A 19851-nucleotide genomic window follows, 5' to 3' on the forward strand; every position below is an offset into this window, starting at 1 on the left:
TGGGCGGAATTTTTCAGGATCATGAAGGTGTGGCAGTGGGGGGATTTCGACATACTTTGGAGGTGGCTAATTCCCCTAGGCATGCGGAACTGCTTGCTTTAATTCATGGAGTGCAACTAGCACTTGATTACCAGCTTACTCCTTTGGTGGTAGAGACCGACTGCATGGATTTGGTGCAAGTTGTGTCTGGGTCTTCTCTGGATCACTCGGACCTGGGATTTTTGTTAAGAGACTTGAGAGTATTACTGCAAGCTGCGTTAGGTGCAAGAGTGGATTACAGTAATCGTACGGCAAATCTGGTGGCGCATACTCTAGCGCAAGAGGCCAAGGTTGGTCAGTTTCGGGTGAATTTTTTTACCAATATTTAATCTCTGATTGTAATGATTCCCCATCAATGAATTAGTCTTTCATTCCCCCCCAAAAAAAAAAAAAAAAAACATTATACTCGTGAGAGCCCGGAGTAATCACAAGAAACTTGATGTATTTTAGTCTCAAATTTTAGTAATTATGATAATAAAAATTAAGAAACTGCATGCAGCAATTTTTGGATTGAAATTGTGTTTCTCACCTACTTTTTTATTTCCTAGTTTTCTTTTATTTGATTTGGTATTTTACCATAATAGCATTCAGATGTTTTTATATGAATTAATTTTATTTTATTGGCATTTGTCACAGCTTTTGTGAAGCCTTCGACACCAAAAGAAAGACCTCCATTTATAGTAGTAGTGATGTAACCTTCTTTTGGTAGCTAGAGTTTTGACCCAAGAAAACTTAACAGTTATATTACAAAAGAAACTATAAGGTGAGAGACTAATCACTATCACGCGTTCATCACAAGTTTGCATTGTATGCAATTATGGACCACCCTGCCTGAATGCTCTCACATTATGTCATTATACATGTTTATTCATAAAACTATTTACAGAGACTAATTGCACAATTCTGACTCGGGGCATAGAGGGAGCAGCTTGTAAGGCAACATTATTAACTAGGAGAGGTGACGAGACGACTAATCACTCAAGTTATTCTAGAGGGTGGATCTTCAAGGTTGCTCCATGTCCTAACTTCCATCTTCTTGGTTCTCTTTAGTTGTTTCACAACATCAAGCCGCTCAGAAGAATACGGAGAAGGGATCTAGATACCATAAACGAAAGAATGATTAGCCAAAACAGACAAACTAATAAGCACAAGGTGAAAGGCAGTTATCAATTACCAAAAGGATTAAGAGGGGTATAAAATAGGAAAGGTAATTCAATTTACCAAGCCTGGTATGTACTTGTTGATTGCAGCAAAAATGGCAGCATGACCTACAGCAGATACCTTGTAACAAATACGAAGAAAATTAATTCTGGTATAAATATGGCTTTGTAGTTGCTTATATAAACTTTGATTCTTGTGTACATTCATAATCACAGCTAAAAGCATTATTCAATACTTCATAAAGAAGAGCATGAGCTACCTCTAATTACAACTGCGGTGAAGAAACAGATAGAGAAGATAAACAGAGAACAAAGAACTTTAGAATCTCTCAAGGGAATAGCTCTCTAGGTTAAGCAGTTCCAATGTCATTTGGTTTCTAGCAGCTTACATGATTAAGTAAGAGGGAGGAGCCATCAAATACAAGGGAAATAAGAAATCAACTTTACAACCTCTACACTAGGTAACTTTTTTTTTCCCCTACACAGAATATTGAATTAATATAGGGGCAATAGTATTAAGAATTCGCATTTCTTCGGCTTTTCTTCTCTCCTCGTAAAGCTAAATCATGGCTAAAAGTCATGGATCAACTAACGAAAACACATGGAAATGTTATGAAACACAAGATGTCAAAACGGCACTTACAGGAAGTAGCATTAGAATTGTAACTGGAACAAGTGAAGTAATGTCATTTAGTGTCCTTTGTAACTTATTTCTTTCCCTCCTTGAAACCTTGTGGCCACGCAATTGTTTCAGGAGCAGCTCCAAAGCACTCATGAGGTCTATGAAAAGCAAGTGAGTACCCATCCATACATCCTTGAAAGCAATTCAATATGCAATATTAGTATCTGATATAGAATAGATAGTTTTCACATACACACATATACATCCTTTTCAGAAGCAGGGGATTAATGGTCTTACAGAGCTTGTAGATACCAAGTGATCACTATACTTTTTAATCAATATTCGATGGAGATGTCTTTGTTTTCTGGCACTGCCCTCCTCCATAGACGTTATGCTTTCCATCCCAAGCAAGCATGGAGCCTTCCATTAAAGGAAATACCAAGAGAGATGCCAACAAATACATGCAGAACATCAGATTCTAACACCCAATGACACATAAACAGGTAGAGAGTCAAGCAAATTATTTATCTTCTGGACTAATGAAATATCCTCTGGTGACATTACGGTTATAAGTGAATTACTCCTATAATTGATCTTACATTTCAGTTGATTATTTAATGGAATAACAGCAAGTATTATACACCCAAAAGCAATACCGTTCTCAGTTGAAGACTGTGTTTAGACCTATGCTTTTCACTATCTCCGGAAGTTTTTAAGTGACTTGGCTCCCATTGTACATCATGTGCGTCCATTGTTAAAGATACCTTGGTGGCGATTGTTGATGCCTTGGTTGCAACACAACCACAGTCTGCAATCATTGACCAATCACTGCTTTAAAAAATCAAACCAAACACATTAATCTCCTTGCTCCATGGTAGTGCTGATCTGGTAGCAGAGAATCTGAACGAAAAACTCCAGAAAGAAAAGGTACCTTGATTTATCGTAGGCAGACCAGTAGTCTTCCAAACAAATAGTAAGCAAGCTCTGACTGAAAAAATGAAAGGACACCGCATCTTAAAAACTGATCGGCCCACTTTCATAAATAGAAAAATTTTGCAGAACAAAACCTCAACAATGAAAGATGGGAGCGATATACCTCTGGAGCAAAAATTCTAGCAAATCACTATCCAGGGACAGTTGAGTTGAACGACAAAAGTGAGCAAATCCAGAGTAGACATCATAGCATACAGTAAATACAGCAGAAAGTGCAATCTCTTTTTCCGCCTGAATCGTATGCAATTTGCTTTTTCGTCTCTCTTGAATACTTTTTGGAGGACATGCAGCGTAAAAATCAAGCCATCCAATTTCATCAGTTACTACCTGTATAGGGAATTTGCAGGTCAAAATGAGGATTTGCAATTTGCAGTGGTGACAAAGAACATATTAGAAACAGACCTCCATGAACTGTTGATACACTGCTATGGAAGCAAACTCTGGGTAAATGAAAATGCTACCACACTCCAAGTAGCTGCAGGAAAACCATCATACTCTTAGTAGTTTTGGATACCCAATTTAAGTGTGAAATAGCTTATTACCTAAGGAAGTCCTTAAGTAGATCATCAATATCGTTTATGCCCATTGTTGACAAGAATAATCTTGTCTTTCTTCCAAGATATGCAAACAGTCCCAAAGTAGCCAAAGTATCTGCTTGAACCTGTGGATACTAAATAATTAAGCACATAAACTGATTGCATGGGACATTATCTGGAGATTCCAGCCATATAAACTGAACAGATCATTTTAACAATTGAAAAAGTCTTTGAGACCCAGGAATCTGAGAAAGATGATTTCATGAATCATAAAATTGACCTTGTCATGAAAATTCTGGTTGCCTGGAATCACACTTTCATTGTGAAATGCTGATGAAAGTTTTTCATAAGCCAACCCAATCCAAAATTCTACCTCTTCCCCTTTGTTGCTTAGCAGAACCTTTCTACCAAAATGGGACAGAAAGTCCAATTCAAATCCTGCCTCAATGGCCAAATGATGTAATCTTTCCACCGATACAAGACTGTGTGAGAGATCCATGAGCTCTACCATAACATCCTCAATACCAAATGCGAAAAAAGAACACTTTACATGCCCAGGACCCAATTTAGCCACTGCAGAGCAGCAGCTGATAGCCACAACTATCCCTGCTACACCACTGAAAATTCATTTGTTCAGGCTACAAAAAACAAGCTAATGTCAAATAGAAGCAAAAATGATTTGAGCAAACCTTCCTGCGTACTCCATAGACCACTTTCTTAACAAGGGAATGAAAAATCCTGCAATCCGTGGAAACTCCACCACTCTAAACCATTCTACTAACTCTGAGTGCCTCATGTTCAATTGACTCTCAATGTGTTCACCAACTGAATTGATCTTTGTGGTTAAGCTGAAATAGATGGAGAAACAAAAGGAGTACAAGTACAATGGAGGTGTCAGCTCTAACATCTAGAGTGAACAACGAAAGAAAATGGTTTATGAGCTAAAAGTACATCAATTAAGGCACTATAACTGCAACACAATAAACTTACATATCGCTAACTAGAGAAGAGTCACTGTAATGACGTTCACTAGAAAGCAAAGTTTCTACTTCAATCGCTGTTTTCAACAACGCATAAAGTGCCACCTGCACAGCCATTGTACTTGATTTCAGTATTTTATTCATAGTGATAACATGTCAAGGCCTTCAACTCGACTTAAGAAAGCTCACAATAGATGCCAGTCAGAGAAAGTAAAGAAGATATGCAGAACCATGCAAAATCTATAATCAGCAAACATGTGATGCTAATAATGTTAACAAGATGAGCAGCCTTAGAATATTTTTTGCACATCCTTTGAGAAGGAAAAGAAAAATATATGGTTATACCTGATAAGAAAGCCGTCTATGCCATGCATGTATATCCTTCCCAGACCATGACATTGCAACCCCAGGACTACTTCCTGTCAATTCTAGCGCCTCAATCGCAAGGGAGAAGCTCCTAGCAGATTCATGCAGCACCCACACAAGGCAATTGACCCGGTTAAATTTGAATTCACGGTCATGGATTTTAGCCACTGCAGCACCATTCTCACTACTTGCTTCACCAGAATAAGCTTTACAAACTGTAGATGATAATGTTCTAGATGAAGACCACCATGACAAAGGGTAACATCTAGACAATAAGCTACACAAGAGACTTTTCTTTGGAAAGCCATAAGTTCCTTGTTCCTTTGTACTGCACCTTGTAGGTTGATGCAAATTGGTTATAGTTTGTCTGTTTTCTGGTGTAACAGATCTTCTGTCCCAAAAAGAGAGAGGGCTATCAAATTTATCAAGGAGTTTCACAATAAGCTAAATGCGACTACATAGTTAATGCCATTGTGTCTTCTTCTCAGGTTTCTCTTTGGTTTTCAATGGAAATAACTGAAATTAAAAAAGAAAAATATGAACCTGCACTATACATGATCTTGTTTTCAGTAAATAGTCAACCAGCAAAGCCAAATTACTATACAACTTTCTTACCCACGCCAATCCCAAACTGTATTGACAACACTTACAAAACAAAACTCGTAAACCATTTTCATACAAAATCTACGTAATTTGTTCAACTATATGAAACATCCAATCAGACCCAGATAACAGTATTTCAAAAGCAAAGAACCCATAAGGCCATAACAGAATTTTATAAGCAATGAACCAGGTAAGACAAAGCATGAAACTAACATTCTCATAGAAAAGCTCAAGATATATGCTGAGCATCTTTGAATAGAAAAAGAGAGAGAGATCTTACGAGTGGTAAGAGAGATGAGGTTTGAGCAGAGACAAATGGGAAGCCATGGAAAACCGAAAAGGAGAAAAGGGAAGGTACAATGAGCCATGTAAGTTATAAAAGGACAGGCTTTCATCGTAGTCATCGAGGCAAAGAGTGAGAGTGCGCAACTAGAAACCAATATTAAAAAACAAAACGCTTCCAGATCAGTGTTATTATATATTTTGTATCTTAGAGTTCATCTCCCGCCAGCTGCTTTGTTCTTGCAGTTTTTGGACAGTTGTTAATTCGGGCTCTGAGACAAAGTTGAAGGAAACTATGCTGAGATGGATTTCAAATAGTCAGCTGAATATGATCATTTTTATTACAGTATCTGTCCCCGGTGCCATTCCCCCTCATTCCTGAACCAAACTCTTTCCGGGAGAAAGACTTCTGCTGCCAATTGCAGACGCCGGTTTTGCAAAGCTTGAAAGGTTGTTTCTTACAATCCTTCTGATATGAATAACCTTTGAGGCTAAGGGTAAAAGGAACATCATGCAAGTGGCTAGCTCCATCCGAAATTTTGCACTTGATTCAAAATTTAACAATCTGAAAATTGTGAGGTTCTGAATATCGGTCTGCATACAAATGAGTAGCCTGTCTATAATACAAACAGAAAGAAAAATGATCTTTCGATTCCTTTACTAGTCAATGATAGGAGGTAAAAGATTCCGATTCAGAGTTCGGTCATTTTGGGGTGGGGAAAATCCCCGACAAATTGAAGAATTAGTCCTAGCAGTAAACTCTCCCACAAACTGTCCCACGTCCCTAATACTTTGGCCTTCCAACTACTAATACGACTAGTTACCGATCCTCTCAGTAATCCTCTCTTCAGAAGCTTCTTTACCATTTTCCTTTACAAATCCAAGTTCTGACATGTCTTGCTTTGCCATCAAGTTCCTGCAAGGTGCATATGAAAGATCACGATATGTGATCATCACAAACCTGTTAGTCCGACTGAAAAAAATTAAAATTAAAATTAAAAATATCGAGAAATTCAGGTCTGATTCTATCACACAAATCAAAGAAAAGTTGTGAGTAAAATGCTTTCCTATGTTTGTGTTTTCTAATTCAAAATCTTCATCCTATATAGACACCCCAAATAGTTAAAGATGTAGGATTCAATTTTATGGTTTCTGTTGAAAATAATTCACATATGAATACAGTTCTAAAGAATTGAAGCACGAAAGATATCCAAATCAAGAACTAAGCCTAGAGACTCCTCAGAAGTTTATAACAGATTATCCTAGAAGCTCCTACGAAATATCTTGCGTATATTATAGAATGGTCCAATAAATGCTGGAAATGTACTATGAATCGTGCTGAGAAAGTTTGCAAACAATAGCTATGTCAGTTGTCTATGAATAAGTATGGCCTGTGTCATGTAAGTACTAGCTTAAAAACCAAAGTAAGACTACAAAAATAACAAGCTCAAACCTACGTTACTCCGCCTGTGTTATGATATTAGAAGTTTTCTATTCATTCTATTCCAACTCCATCTCTTCTATCTCAATCTATTGTCCTGCACATCCATAAACATACTCCTCTCACCCATCTCACATTCTAACAGTGGTAATGTTTAACAGTCTCTCAAATACAAATGCTTCTGTTGTTCAAGATGAATTTTAAATTTCATTTTCAATGTTGTTGATTTGCATTCATACAGAAACCTATAACAGCAGTGTGCCACAAAGGTAAAACCACCAGAAGCAAGAGAGATGACATGACATGCTTCCGGGTGGAGACAGTGATCATTGAGTTTGATGAAAGCAAATACAATATCTAACAGAGAACACAAGCACTGAAATTAGTCAAAGGAAGTTACTACTTAGACTATTTTTTCCCAACAGCATCTTGGTGAAACTTCACCTGTATAACGTTATGAGCCCCTTTTCAGAGTCATACAGTTGCAGTTAAGTTTATTAACTTTAGAAGAATATATTGACGTCACAATGTTGACAAACTCCAAAAAAAGTACGCCCACAGAACATTTAGCAGAAACAACAGCATAATGTGTTTTACAGAAACCAACAAACTCACTTTTCCATGCGGCACTCCAGGTACAATTTTGAGAATTGTCTGCACTTTTCAGATTGGTGGCCCGAAGTTTTCAGACAATTGAGGTATTCCCTTTTCGCCTGAAACAAAGCCAACACACTGAGCATTTAATAAAACAATACCAGTAAGGAATTTTACAGTAAACAAGCATGGCGAACGCACTATAGCATATACAACTTTTGAGGAACTTGAAGAAAACGAAGTTTTAATAACAGGGACATTCGTTGATTAATGGAATAAAGCATTACCTGGTCACACAAATGCATATGATCCAAAGGGAAGACACCTTTCTCTGGAGGAACTGGACTGACTCCCCTATTACCGCCAAAGGCACCACCTACAAGAAACAACTACATTCTTCAGAAAACTTAGACACACATTCATCTGTCTAAGTTTCTTTCATTATCATTCGTTCAGTTCAAGTGAGCAAAGATATCAAATTGGTGATGGAAATTAATAGTTGCAGCTTGAAGCTCAACTTAAGCAATCAATCAAGATGATATCTTTGCACCAAAATTTCATATCTTTTAAGTACCCAATATATCCTAGAGGACCCTTTACGGAAAGATTATCACCACATAAGACCCAAAGGGAAGTCATTAAACTATTTCGATCACTGGAATGATCAGAGAGAGGGAGAGAGTACCTGCGCTCATTGTAGAAAGGTATGGGTGACGAACTGGAGTGTTTCAATACACAATCGAAGATGGGTTTTTCATAGCCAATTCACCGCTCTCTCTCTCTCTCTCTCTCTTGTATGTAAGAGAGAGGCTCGAGTCTGAAAATATATATTCGGATTCGGGGACCTTCTTTCTTCTCTTTCTTTTGCTTTTAGGGGCTTTGCTTTATGAGATATTCTATGTTTGTCTGTCTTTTTTTTTTTTTGGTCTGCACTTTCTGTATCTTTCACACTATTTTTGCCAAATATTTCTCTTTTTCCTCCAACCCAACTTCGCCACCACTCATCGACGTCGCCACCTCAACACTGCAGGTGTGAGGCTTATAGACATAGCTCTCTGACTCTAAGGATACCATCTCCTTCCACCCTTCTAATTCTTCATTGAGTGCTTTGGGAATGGGAGACACAATACAACTTAAAACTCAAGCATCTAAACATTCTACACACTTTCCCAAGTTCTTAATTAGCATATTTGCAATTGTTCTTTTTCTCATGACTTGGTGATTAATTTGGTTAAGGTCACAGCTACAAGAGACACAGTCCTCTTCCATGTCCAAAAGGGGATAAACATTAACAAAGAAACAGAAAAGGTTGAGATAGCAAATCCTCGGACTGCCTAAGTAAGATAACTCGTCTGCAATCTCAAATTTACATTTCGAGGAGGAATGACGGATGCCAATGGTACACTTACAGACTTAAATAAAGGGAAAAGAAGATACAATTGATTGCTTCTCTAATTTTATGGCTGATATATACAATTTCATTCATTGATTGTATGTACTTACAAGTATAGATGAGCTGCTGACCCAAGTGAGTGAACATTTTACAATTCACAAGTCCTTGCATATTGCAATCAAAACTTGCTCTAAAAAAGGGAAATTGCCTGCGACTTGGAATTTGAAGGAAAATGCCGGTGGCTTGCCTCGCCAACAAAATAGCTAGCCGCCAAAAAATGTATGAAAAACTCTTTCAAAGTGATCAATTGCTTCAATCTGTGTATGCATATGAAGTGAAGCTGTTACAACATCTGTAGTGTAAGTGCTAAATTGTCTAAGCTTGGCCTTGAGAAGATTTTCCAGCACCAGGTTCGGTCACCCTAAATGCACGAGGATGCTGGATTATTACCAAGACAGAATCCTTTGAGCTCTCATCACTAGATTTTACAGTTGGCTGCATTAATTCAGACCTCGTTAAATCAATTACTCGATAAACACACACATATAATGCACAGAGTCTCTATACAAACAAGATTGAGAAGGGATGAGTAGATTCAGGTTTCCAAACTAACAAGGCCCTTCTAAGAACTTAACAGCTGGTTGATTGGGAAATAGTCTTAAAATGCAGAAATGATTACATAAAGAAAAGGAAAGGTTGATTTTAGTTCATGTTCCTATTGCTTACCACACCAATGTGCCATTCATGCCGAGTAAAATCTCTGAAAGTTTCTGCATCCATTTCCTGCAGTGATATGACTTGAGATTAACACAAAGATAAGGAGAAGAAAAATATGAAATTGTACTATAACATTTTATTGTTTCCTTCACCATTCGGTTCTAATCTCTGAACCATGTGTGTGAAAGCTATTTTAAAAACTTACAATGCTATAAATGGGAGCGACTGCTAGTTCCCCTTTAGATTTCAAAGTTGGCATAACTGAAAAACGTGGAGCCAAGTCCCTTGACCTAAAAGTCCACCTGCAAGAGATAGTCATAGAGTTACAACATCAAAGTGCTGCATTAAGGTGAACAGAGGAAGAAATTTCTTGCATGCTGAATTTAGCTGTTAGAAACTGAATTCAACAAATACAAAACCAAATTGTTCCCATGAAAGGCAGATTTAAAGAGCCAGAAAGTAGACATACCCTATGTAAACAAAGATGCAGAACTGTGCCCACTCTCGAACTAATAATCGAATCCAGTAATTTTCTGATGAGTCATCCATGTTAATATATATCTGAAAAGCAGAATGTTAATTGTCTTGTCTATTGTCTGCGTACATTTCTTTTTGCATGTATAATTATAATCACTAAAGTCAAGATATCATACCACAGTCTCTGCCATGGCTACTATCTGCATTGCACCTTGGAATTTTCTGTATTATAAATATATAGAAAATGAGACTCAATATGTGTAATGATCTGTTGATAAGGTTAGAATATCGTAGAACCAGAAAGTAAATGGCAATACAAATGTGGAATTGTGGAATACGTACTTGAACATGATGTACTTTGTATAGACTGCATCATGCATTGCATGCACGTCCTCATTATCAATGAAATTTAACTGTTCCCGCAATACTAACAGATTTTGAGATATATGGTGGAATATCACGTAGAATGAGATAAAATAGTTAAGCAGCAGCAGGACCTGGATCATGGGAATAACAGAAAATTAGTAGCTAGCTAGCACACACTGAAAAAAATTTAAGACAATAAACAGTACCAGCCTATCTACCAGTGTATTGCATCAGTTAGTCAACGAAACTCACAGAAAAATAAGGTACAGAAGCTCTGTATCCAACTAGAGTCAAGTAAAACACACAGCCAAGGGAAGCAGTAGTACGCCGCTCAGTCACTGAAAGACGCTCGCACATGATGCAGTAACCATGAGATATGAGTAAAAAGGACACAAAAGAAGCTGTTTGAAATATCACTCCAGTTACATACACCCCAAATGACATCCACAGAGAGCATATCTGTAGATGAAAGCATGAATACCTACAAAAGCGAAACATCAGGATTTAGTATTTCTATAGAATAATCATAACAAAAAGGGTTCAACCGTGCTTTACCTTGTCAAATAATAGATGTAAATTCCTATAGGGAATTTCTAATTTTTATTTCCTTGCCTAATATAACAACTTTTACACTTGATTCTTTATTGAACACCACAGAGAATCTAAAAGAGTATACCATGATGAAACCATCCCAGCAGCTGTTTCTAAGTACATAATTTTCCCATGCAAGCCTTAAATGTAGAAGGGTTCTTCATAAAAGAGAAAAAAAAAATGCATTTGTCTATTCATTATCATTTTTCCTTTTTTGCACCATCAATAGTATGTAAACTGTATTTCCCAGAAAGAACAAGAACATACCAGAAGAGGAAAGACAATGTGAGTTGCAAGGCTTTAATTAATGGTACAGATGTGAGGGTCCACTGCAAATTATTCGACTGCTCTAGTTCAACAACAAACCAAAACACAAAAAATCAGTAATTGCATCAAAACCCTGTAAATAAAAATTAATCAAAATAATCAGAACATTAACAGAGAAATGAAGCACCTTTTCCTAGATATAAAAGAATCCAAATTAATGAATATTTAGGACAAGGACATAACTTCAAATTATAACAAAATAGTCTAATTATGAACCTAAAAAGAAAAATCCCTTAGTTCTTGAAGGAAACAATTCTTTTTTCATTTGAGAAATGATTTTCATAACCAAACATATCATCTCCTCTCAATGATCACTATAATTTTCTCACAAACTTAACAGAACAGAGTAATTAAACATCGAAACACAAGTTTGTTTTTCAAAGAAATTAAGCCACTGATGCAAGTAAACCAACCCAAACCGGTGATCCTAAACATTGTATTGATTCAACCAAACAGAGCATACTCAAAAAGCTTTAAACTTTCTCTCCTACGAGTCAAAATTCTACGTTTACATGTTCAAATTCAGCAACCCAGAAACGAAATTGAGATTACATTTAGGAAATGGGATTGAATTAGCGACCTGGAGGTGGCGGTTTTTGTAGGTGTTGAAGGTCCAGGAGCAGGCGGAGATGAACCAGATTGTCAAGAAGGCCAAGTAAACCGACGGCAGAGACCGGTACGACTCGTCGGGGCCGATATGATACTCTCCGGCGCTCTCCATTTCCGTCATTCTCCGAATCGGAAGCTTAATCATCACCAAAGGCTCAATTTTTGATCTTTTCCATTTCTGAACTCCTGAGCTTCTGTGCTTTATACCCGCTAGCTGACAGGGCCAAACGACATCGTTTTGGTCCCTATTTTGATACTTACTATTTTTTTAAAGGAAAAAATTTATGTAATCTCAAATTACTACATATTTAGACCATGGAGTAGAGATTATTTTGCTTACCTTGAATGATGGACCATCTTGTTAATATTGCCTACCTTAAATGACTTGTTAACAATTTTGATTGAGAGTGATATTAAAGATCATGAAGAAAAAATATGAGAATCGAATTCTTGTCGTGAGTGTAATGGTGAATCTCTTGTTTTATTTATTAATTTTTGTTGTTGCGTATCGAGCATAATGGGATTTATTTTTTTTAAGTGACTAATTTGACTACTAATTCTTTTTTTGATTTCTGCACTAAATTGTTGGTAAGAATGGAAAGGAGATGAACCAGATATGAGGAAAATGAATTTGGTGATCCTCTCGTAGTGTCATACCAACAAACCCACTCCCCCTTAAAGTCTCGTCGTCCTCATTAGTAGGCCAAATTTTTGGGATTAACTAAATCCATCGAAAGGGTATTTCCCCCTGAAATCATCTGTTACTATTTTTAAAGGGATTTGATGAAGATTTTGTAAGAGCCTCAACTAGTCAACTGCATGAGACTTCAATAAGGCAATGTCTTTCGTCTTCAAACCAGGACGTGGAGAGCACACTATTCAATATTCATTGGTGGATAGCTTTGCTTACTATTCTTTTTTTCTAAAATATTGAATGGCACTTCAAGCAAGAACAAAATTGGCTTTAAAGTTATAATTTAAGCCACCTAATAGTTGCATATGAGGATTGCATTGGTAATCCATAAACAGTCTCACATGGTATATGGTTAGACTGTACGTAAAAGACTCGAAATCAAAATGGTTTCTATGAAAATGGGATCAATCGAAACATACGAACATGTCGAATCGTCACATATTGTATACAATTTTGAAGATGTCATACTGGGGCTATTTTTGCACTTAATTAGATAAGGTATGGATGGGAAAGAGAAATCCATTCGAGGATGTTCACCAAATCGACCATCATGGCCAACTACTATGGAAGTAGTTAGGCAACTGATATTGACCATTTTCAATGCTTCCGAGAAAAACCGTTTTGAGGAAGAGATGAGCTGCTATGCTATGGATTTGAAGACTTTATTTAATCTGGTTATTTCATGTAACATTAGGTGAACAAACTCACAAACTGAATTTGTTTTCTTGATCCTACTCCATCGTAACATGTAAATTTGATTAACTCCATATGAATGCTTCCCAGCTCTTTCAAAATGCATGATTTACAATAAGCTTGTGGAAAGATTTGATGAGGCTATACTGACTCTGATTACGAAATTCAATAGAAAAGTTGGGAAGCCATATGTTGGCAAAGTTCATTGGAAAAGTTAAGAACCCTGGTGCGAAAAAAAAGAAAAAAAAAAGGGGGGAAAGTGGCTTTGTGTTCAAGCATCTTTATGCTCTCATCCTTATTCTCTGTGCTTGGTAAATATGGGATCTCAAAACTAAGTATTTTCTCTATTTTTTAATTAGGAAGCTAAATTGGGTTCATATCCTTCGTTGTGTAGTGTTTTGGTTAACAATAAATAGTTTAGAGGCAAACTTAAAACTTCGATAATGTGAAACTGTCACATATGTGAATCAACTATAAAGCGTAATGCAACAAATAAAAAGAGATAATAAAGGAAGTCAACCAAAGACCAAGACCTCAATAGTGAAGAATTGGTGACGAAAACAATTGTGTCTGTTAATGTGCATCTAAATGTTTACATGTCTACTTGTGGTGACATTCAAAACCCCAATTACTTGTCATTCATTTTAAAAACCCTGAGACCCATTTCTTTTCATTTTCTTAGTTTTCAATTCACTTTTCCGTTTCCATTGCTCTAATCTTGGCCTTTCATTACTTCAAATATTAGTCGATTTCTAATTCACCTTTCGCATGCTCTTCTATAAGTTATATTTTAATTCAATCATTATCTTTTGAAAGTCAATTCCTACATTTATTATACCTAATTCCACAAATTTTGCTTTCTCTTTTAGTGAATATGTGCATATTTAGCTTAGTAAAACATAGCAACAACCAATTCGTCGATGAAGGTGTTCGGACAAATATATTTGTTGAAATCCCATTAACATATTTGTTGAAATCACTCATATATAGCAATGATCAATTCGTAGGTAAAGGTGTTCGGACAAATATATTTGCTGAAACCACTTATTATGATCATTCATTCATCGGCAAAGGTGCTCCGACGAATATATTTGCTAAGACCATTTATAGCGATCATTGACTCGAAAGCAAAGGTGTTCCCATATATATATATATATATATATATATATATATATATATATATATCCTATCCAGAACGGAGCTCCTCTTTGAAAATTAACGTGTGAAGTTTGAGTTTTGGGTCATTTTTCGGTCGCATATCCATATATTGACTGTTTAGTTTTTAAGTACTAGTGTATAGATCGTCTCTGCAAATTTTCAGCCAAAATGATGGTCGTTAAGGCATTGATAACTGCCTTAAAGCTAGTACGGTTCAGGTTGACAGATTCAGTCCGTCCATTGGTTTAAGTGAGTTAGATACCTTAACGATCATCAATTTGGCTAAAAATTTGCAGAGACGATCTATACACTAGTACCTAAAAACTTAACGGTCAAAATGTGGATATGCGACCGAAAAGTGACCCAAAACTCGAACTTCACACGTTAATTTTCAAAGCGGAGCTCCGCTCTGGATAGGATCTGTATATATATATATATATATATTCTACTAAGAAGGTACATTCCTTAGCTAAGGAACGGATTTTCCTATTTTGATCACTTTTTTATCACATATTCACATTTTAACCGTTTAGTTTTTAGATCATAATGTATAGATCACTTCTACAAATCTTCAGCCAAATTAATGATCGTTAAGATATCGAACTCGATTAAATCAATTAATATACCAAATCTGTCCAACCTGAACCATTCTTGTTCATAATTGTAAATTGCAGTTTTAGATGCCTTAACGATCATCAATTTGGCTGAAAATTTGCAGAGATGATCTATACATTATGACTTAAAAATTGAACGATAAGATGTGAATATGTGATTGAAAATGGTCAAAATATGGAAATCCATTCCTTAGCTAAGGAACGGACCTCCTTAGCAGAGTAGGCTTGTATATATATATATATATATATATATATATATATATATATATATAGCCCTTCTTGGCTGCAGATATCCACACCTAAACAAAAGGTGCGGATTTTCAGATTTTCTCCACTTTCCGATTATATTTTCACATCTTAACCGTTCAGTTTTTAGATTCTAATGTATAGATCATTTCTGCAAATTTTCAGCCAATTTGATGATCGTTAAGGCATCCAAAACTGCAATTTACCATTATAAACATGAACGGTTCCGGTTCGACAGATTCGGTTCTTTCGTGTAAATTGCAGTTTGGATGCCTTAACGATCATCAAATTGGTTGAAATTTTGTAGAGATGATCTATACATTAGGATCTAAAAACTGAACGGTTAAGATGTGTAAATATGATCGAAAAGTGGGTAAAAATGGGAAATCTGTTCCGCACCTCAGATCCTATATATATATAGGATCTGAGGCGAACGTCCGCACAGCGCCAAAAGTGCGAACGTCGATGCTTCTACAGCAATCAGGAGCCGACAGCGGCGCGAATCTTGCCGACAGAGTCCGAACATCCATCTTGACCTTTCTTCTTGCTGGTGGACTCGCCGGATACTAGTATGCAGTCGACCTTGATCGGTCTTGAAGTTTCAGGTGAGGTCACTACCCAGAACCATCTTGACATTCCACTTCATGGGGAAGCCGTCTGGGATGCCTTCGGTCTCCATCAGGCAAGATTCGCACCATCATCAGTGCTTGATCATTGCAGAAACATCAACTTCCGCACTTGTACGACAGTGTGGACGTCCAGGGCCTGCTCTCAAGGTGTGCAACATGAGCAACAGCATAGGGCCCCTAATTGAGAGGGCCCTAAAAAAAAAAAATTTGGTTATATATATATATATTAATAAATATTAAAAATTATATATAATATAAAATAGGGCCCTAATGGTCCTTTTGCTACGTTCACAATTTCAACAGCTGACACCTCTTTAGAGGGCCCAATTTTTTTAATGGTTTTATATTTAATAAATAAATATTAAAATCTTCAGATGATGTGAAATTGGGTGCTAGTACCTCTCTATCCAGCCACACAAGCACAACCAAACCTTATCTCCTCTTTTTTATGCATTCTGTGAGTCTGTGACTTCAGTCTCTCCTCTCCTCTTCTCAATTCTCATCGACCAGTCGACCTTAATACCACTCTATCCAGCCACTCAGGTATGATTGAATCAATGTATGCTTCGTTATTTACTCGGTCCCTTAATGAATCTTTGATGCGTTATTCCTAATGGTTTGATCTGGGTATGATTTGGTTTCCAGATTGCAAAGGTCTAGGACTCTAGGTCAGCAGGCCATCTAGCAATTTTGTGGGATTTTGGAATTGAGAAATTGGAGAAGTCGAGGCTGTCGAGCAGTGAACAAACTCAGAGTCACAGGCTATGATTTGAGTTCAAGGAATCAGTTTCTCTCATTCACATTGATTTGCTAATTTTGTTTGAATTGTCTCGGGATGTTGCTTGAATTGATTTGCTAAAATTTAGAAGCATGCCTCCTAAAAGAAAATGTTTAACTGGACATGCAAAACGCTTAAAGAAAAAAAAAGATGCACAGTTGGTTAATTCTTTAAGGGGAAGTCTTGATAGGTTCATTAGTAGAGAATCAGAAGGTTTGGGTGGGCGTTTAGTTAATGAAGTGGCAGAAGAGCACACTGATAGGGAAGATAATGTGGAAGAGCACACTGATGGCAATGTAGTTGTCGATAATTTGGGTCATGATGAAAATGAGAATGGTACAGGACATAATGATAATGTGAATGATGCTCCTGTGAATATTTTTGACCCAAGAAATTGGGATAGTTTGGATAAAAAGTTGATAGATTTGTTGGTAGAAAAGGTCCTCATAGAGATCTTTCAATAGAAAATGGTCCTCCAAACAAGTTCAATAGACGTTTCAGTTCAAAATTCTACACTCGGTTTTTAGGAATTGGAGTGAAATATGATAGAGAGTGGCTAGTGTACTCAAAGGAAATTGATAAGGTTTTTTGTTTTTGTTGCAAGTTGTTTAAGAGAGAGCCAATGCAAGGTTAGTTACCGAATGATGGGTACAATGATTGGGTTCATCTTAGTAAAAGACTTAAAGAGCATGAAATGAGCACTGATCATCTCATTAATGCAAATACTTGGACTGATTTGCGTATTCGATTGCAGAAGCATGAAACAATTGATAAAGCTTTTCAAGATGAAAGAGAAAGAACACTGGAGGAATGTGCTTAAAAGAATAATTGCAATTGTCAAATTTCTTGCTAAAAATAACTTAGATTTCCGTGGAACTGATGAGAGGCTTTGTGAACCTGATAATGGACACTTCTTAGGCCAAGTTGAAATGGTGGCAGAATGTGAAGAAGTGATGGAGGAGCATTGTAGACGCATAAATAGTTTTGAAATTCATCATCACTATCTTGGTCATAAAATTCAGAATGAGTTGCTGCATATGATAGCTATTGAAATTAAAGCTGAAATCATAAAAAAAATTAAAGATGCTGAATATTTCTCGGTTATTCTTGATTGCACACTAGATATTAGTCACCAAGAGCAGATGTCATTGATAATTAGATGTGTAAATGTTTCAAAGAGTCCAATACAAATTGAAGAGTTCTTTTTGGAGTTTTTAAATCTACATGACACTTCTGGTCAGGGACTATTTGAAGAGCTGCAGGCTGTGGTATAATCATTGGATCTTGATATTAACAATGTGAGGGGACAAGGATATGACAACGGGTCAAACATGAAAGGCAAACACCAAGGGGTACAAAAAAAAACTGTTAGATATCAATCCTAGAGCATTATACAACCCGTGTGGTTGTTATTGTTTAAACTTAACTCTTTGTGATGTGGCAAATTCTTGTGGGAAAGCAGTGGATTTTTTTAGAATATTACAACGTCTTTATACCTTGTTTGCAGGTTCTACAAAGCAATGGCAGATTTTGAAAGACAACCTAAAAGGATTCACTCTCAAATCATTATCCACTACGCATTGGGAGAGTCCTATTGAAAGTGTTAAGCCTCTACGATTCAACGCCGTTGAAATAAGAGAAGCATTACTTCAATTGGCAGAAATTGACAAGGATCCCAAAATTAAAAGTGGTGCAAAGTCGATAGCAACTAATGATTTGGGAGACTTTGAGTTTTTGCTAAGCATGGTGATTTGGTATGAGATGTTGTTTTCTTTTAATAGGGTTAGCAAAGTGCTGCAGTCTAATGATATGCAAATTAGTGTTGCTATAGCTGAAGTAAAAGGTCTAATTGCTTGGCTTGATAAGTTTAGAGAAACTGGCTTCATAGATGCAATGATTACTGCTAAAGAAATTGCTGCTGCATTAGATGTTGATCCTATTTTTCTGGAAAAGCGTCCAATTCAAATAACAAGATTTTTTTATGAAAGCAGTTGATACGCTCAAAGCAAGCGTATAATTTAACCCTATAAAATGTCATTGTTAGTATATAGTAAATAGGGATCGTTCTATTCTGGGGATTGAGGGTACACATGTCATTGTAAAACAAATAAAGAATTAAAATAAATGCAAAGTATAATATTTACAAAATATATACAAATAACTAAATAAAATGGGGATTTAAGAATTAGGGTTTCGAAAATTAAAATAAATAAAAGAAAGAAAATATAAAAACACATATACAATGGTGGAACGCAAGGAAAAAAGATCAAATCCACAATCATATGAATGAAATCCAATCACAATTCCTATAGTTGATCTTCTATGTCATGGGAAAAAAGTTGACCATGTGAAACGTTAGAAAGCAAACGATTTCCCATTTTTTACTTTCCTTGAATAATTAATCGAAGTGAAAGCACCTAAATCAATCATATTGAACATGCAATCATAGTCTAGAAAGCTAGCTAATCAAGAACACATTCAACGCATGAAGCATAGAGAAAGGATGTCAACCAAAGTGCATTACCTAGTTATGAATAAGTTCACCTATTTGCAATCCTCCTTAATTGATTTCGACTTTTGTCCAAAGCCTTCACTACTTAAATTAGCTCCAATTACATGCATATATCCTAAGTTGGCCACAAAAGAACACAAACATGCAAAAGTTTTCTGTAAAACAAAATCAATCAAGCAATCTCACATAAGCAACATATAAATCAACATAAAGAAATCACAACTTTATTCCAAAATATATAAACGGGCTTTAAACTTTGCCCTCAACGTCATGTTAATTAGAATTCATAACTCTACTAATCAAACAAACGAAAACAAAACAAAGTATGAAATACACCGTGAAAGATGGATGACATGGCCTTGAGACGAAGAACTCGAAGATCCTTGAAAGCAAGCAATTTTCTAGGGACGACACAAGGGTGGATGGCGGAT

At 36.4% G+C, this 19851-nt stretch overlaps 3 protein-coding genes and 1 long non-coding RNA gene across 7 annotated transcripts; 1 reads left to right on the plus strand and 3 right to left on the minus strand.

Moving 5' to 3' along the window:
• Positions 1-717: 717 nt before the first annotated feature.
• Positions 718-5972, minus strand: LOC112183395. 4 transcript variants are annotated; one of them, XM_040513176.1, is made up of 14 exons: positions 5580-5972; positions 4676-4911; positions 4341-4435; positions 4040-4198; positions 3631-3967; positions 3357-3475; positions 3217-3289; positions 2918-3141; positions 2753-2809; positions 2478-2652; positions 2119-2241; positions 1843-2013; positions 1261-1320; positions 718-1134 (listed from the first exon to the last, which is right to left on the minus strand). In XM_040513176.1, the coding sequence occupies exons 1-14, from the start codon at positions 5701-5703 to the stop codon at positions 1018-1020; spliced, it is 2070 nt and encodes a 689-aa protein (XP_040369110.1). In that variant the 5' UTR covers positions 5704-5972; the 3' UTR covers positions 718-1017. The 4 variants fall into 4 exon arrangements, with proteins under 4 accessions (XP_040369110.1, XP_024177532.1, XP_024177531.1 ...); XM_024321764.2 differs by having other exon boundaries at positions 4676-5084; XM_024321763.2 differs by having other exon boundaries at positions 2478-2649; positions 4676-5087.
• A 135-nt stretch (positions 5973-6107) lies between these two features.
• LOC112183396 (cytochrome c oxidase assembly protein COX19) lies at positions 6108-8451 on the minus strand. Its single transcript, XM_024321765.2, has 4 exons — positions 8302-8451; positions 7904-7992; positions 7638-7735; positions 6108-6497 (listed from the first exon to the last, which is right to left on the minus strand). The coding sequence occupies exons 1-4, from the start codon at positions 8309-8311 to the stop codon at positions 6398-6400; spliced, it is 297 nt and encodes a 98-aa protein (XP_024177533.1). The 5' UTR covers positions 8312-8451; the 3' UTR covers positions 6108-6397.
• A 583-nt stretch (positions 8452-9034) lies between these two features.
• On the minus strand, positions 9035-12281 carry LOC112188895. Its single transcript, XM_024328123.2, has 9 exons — positions 12068-12281; positions 11428-11504; positions 10822-11050; positions 10546-10700; positions 10380-10425; positions 10196-10287; positions 9932-10028; positions 9736-9792; positions 9035-9504 (listed from the first exon to the last, which is right to left on the minus strand). Exons 1-9 carry the CDS (start codon positions 12239-12241, stop codon positions 9385-9387), a joined length of 1047 nt encoding a protein of 348 aa, XP_024183891.1. The 5' UTR covers positions 12242-12281; the 3' UTR covers positions 9035-9384.
• A 4259-nt stretch (positions 12282-16540) lies between these two features.
• Positions 16541-18893, plus strand: LOC121051772. The gene is made up of 3 exons (XR_005806874.1): positions 16541-16673; positions 16776-18260; positions 18416-18893. It is a non-coding gene; the product is annotated as an uncharacterized LOC121051772 (long non-coding RNA).
• Positions 18894-19851: the final 958 nt, after the last annotated feature.

The sequence above is a fragment of the Rosa chinensis genome, chromosome 2 (genome assembly GCF_002994745.2).
Source record: "Rosa chinensis cultivar Old Blush chromosome 2, RchiOBHm-V2, whole genome shotgun sequence".
In the NCBI taxonomy this organism is placed as follows: domain Eukaryota; kingdom Viridiplantae; phylum Streptophyta; class Magnoliopsida; order Rosales; family Rosaceae; genus Rosa; species Rosa chinensis.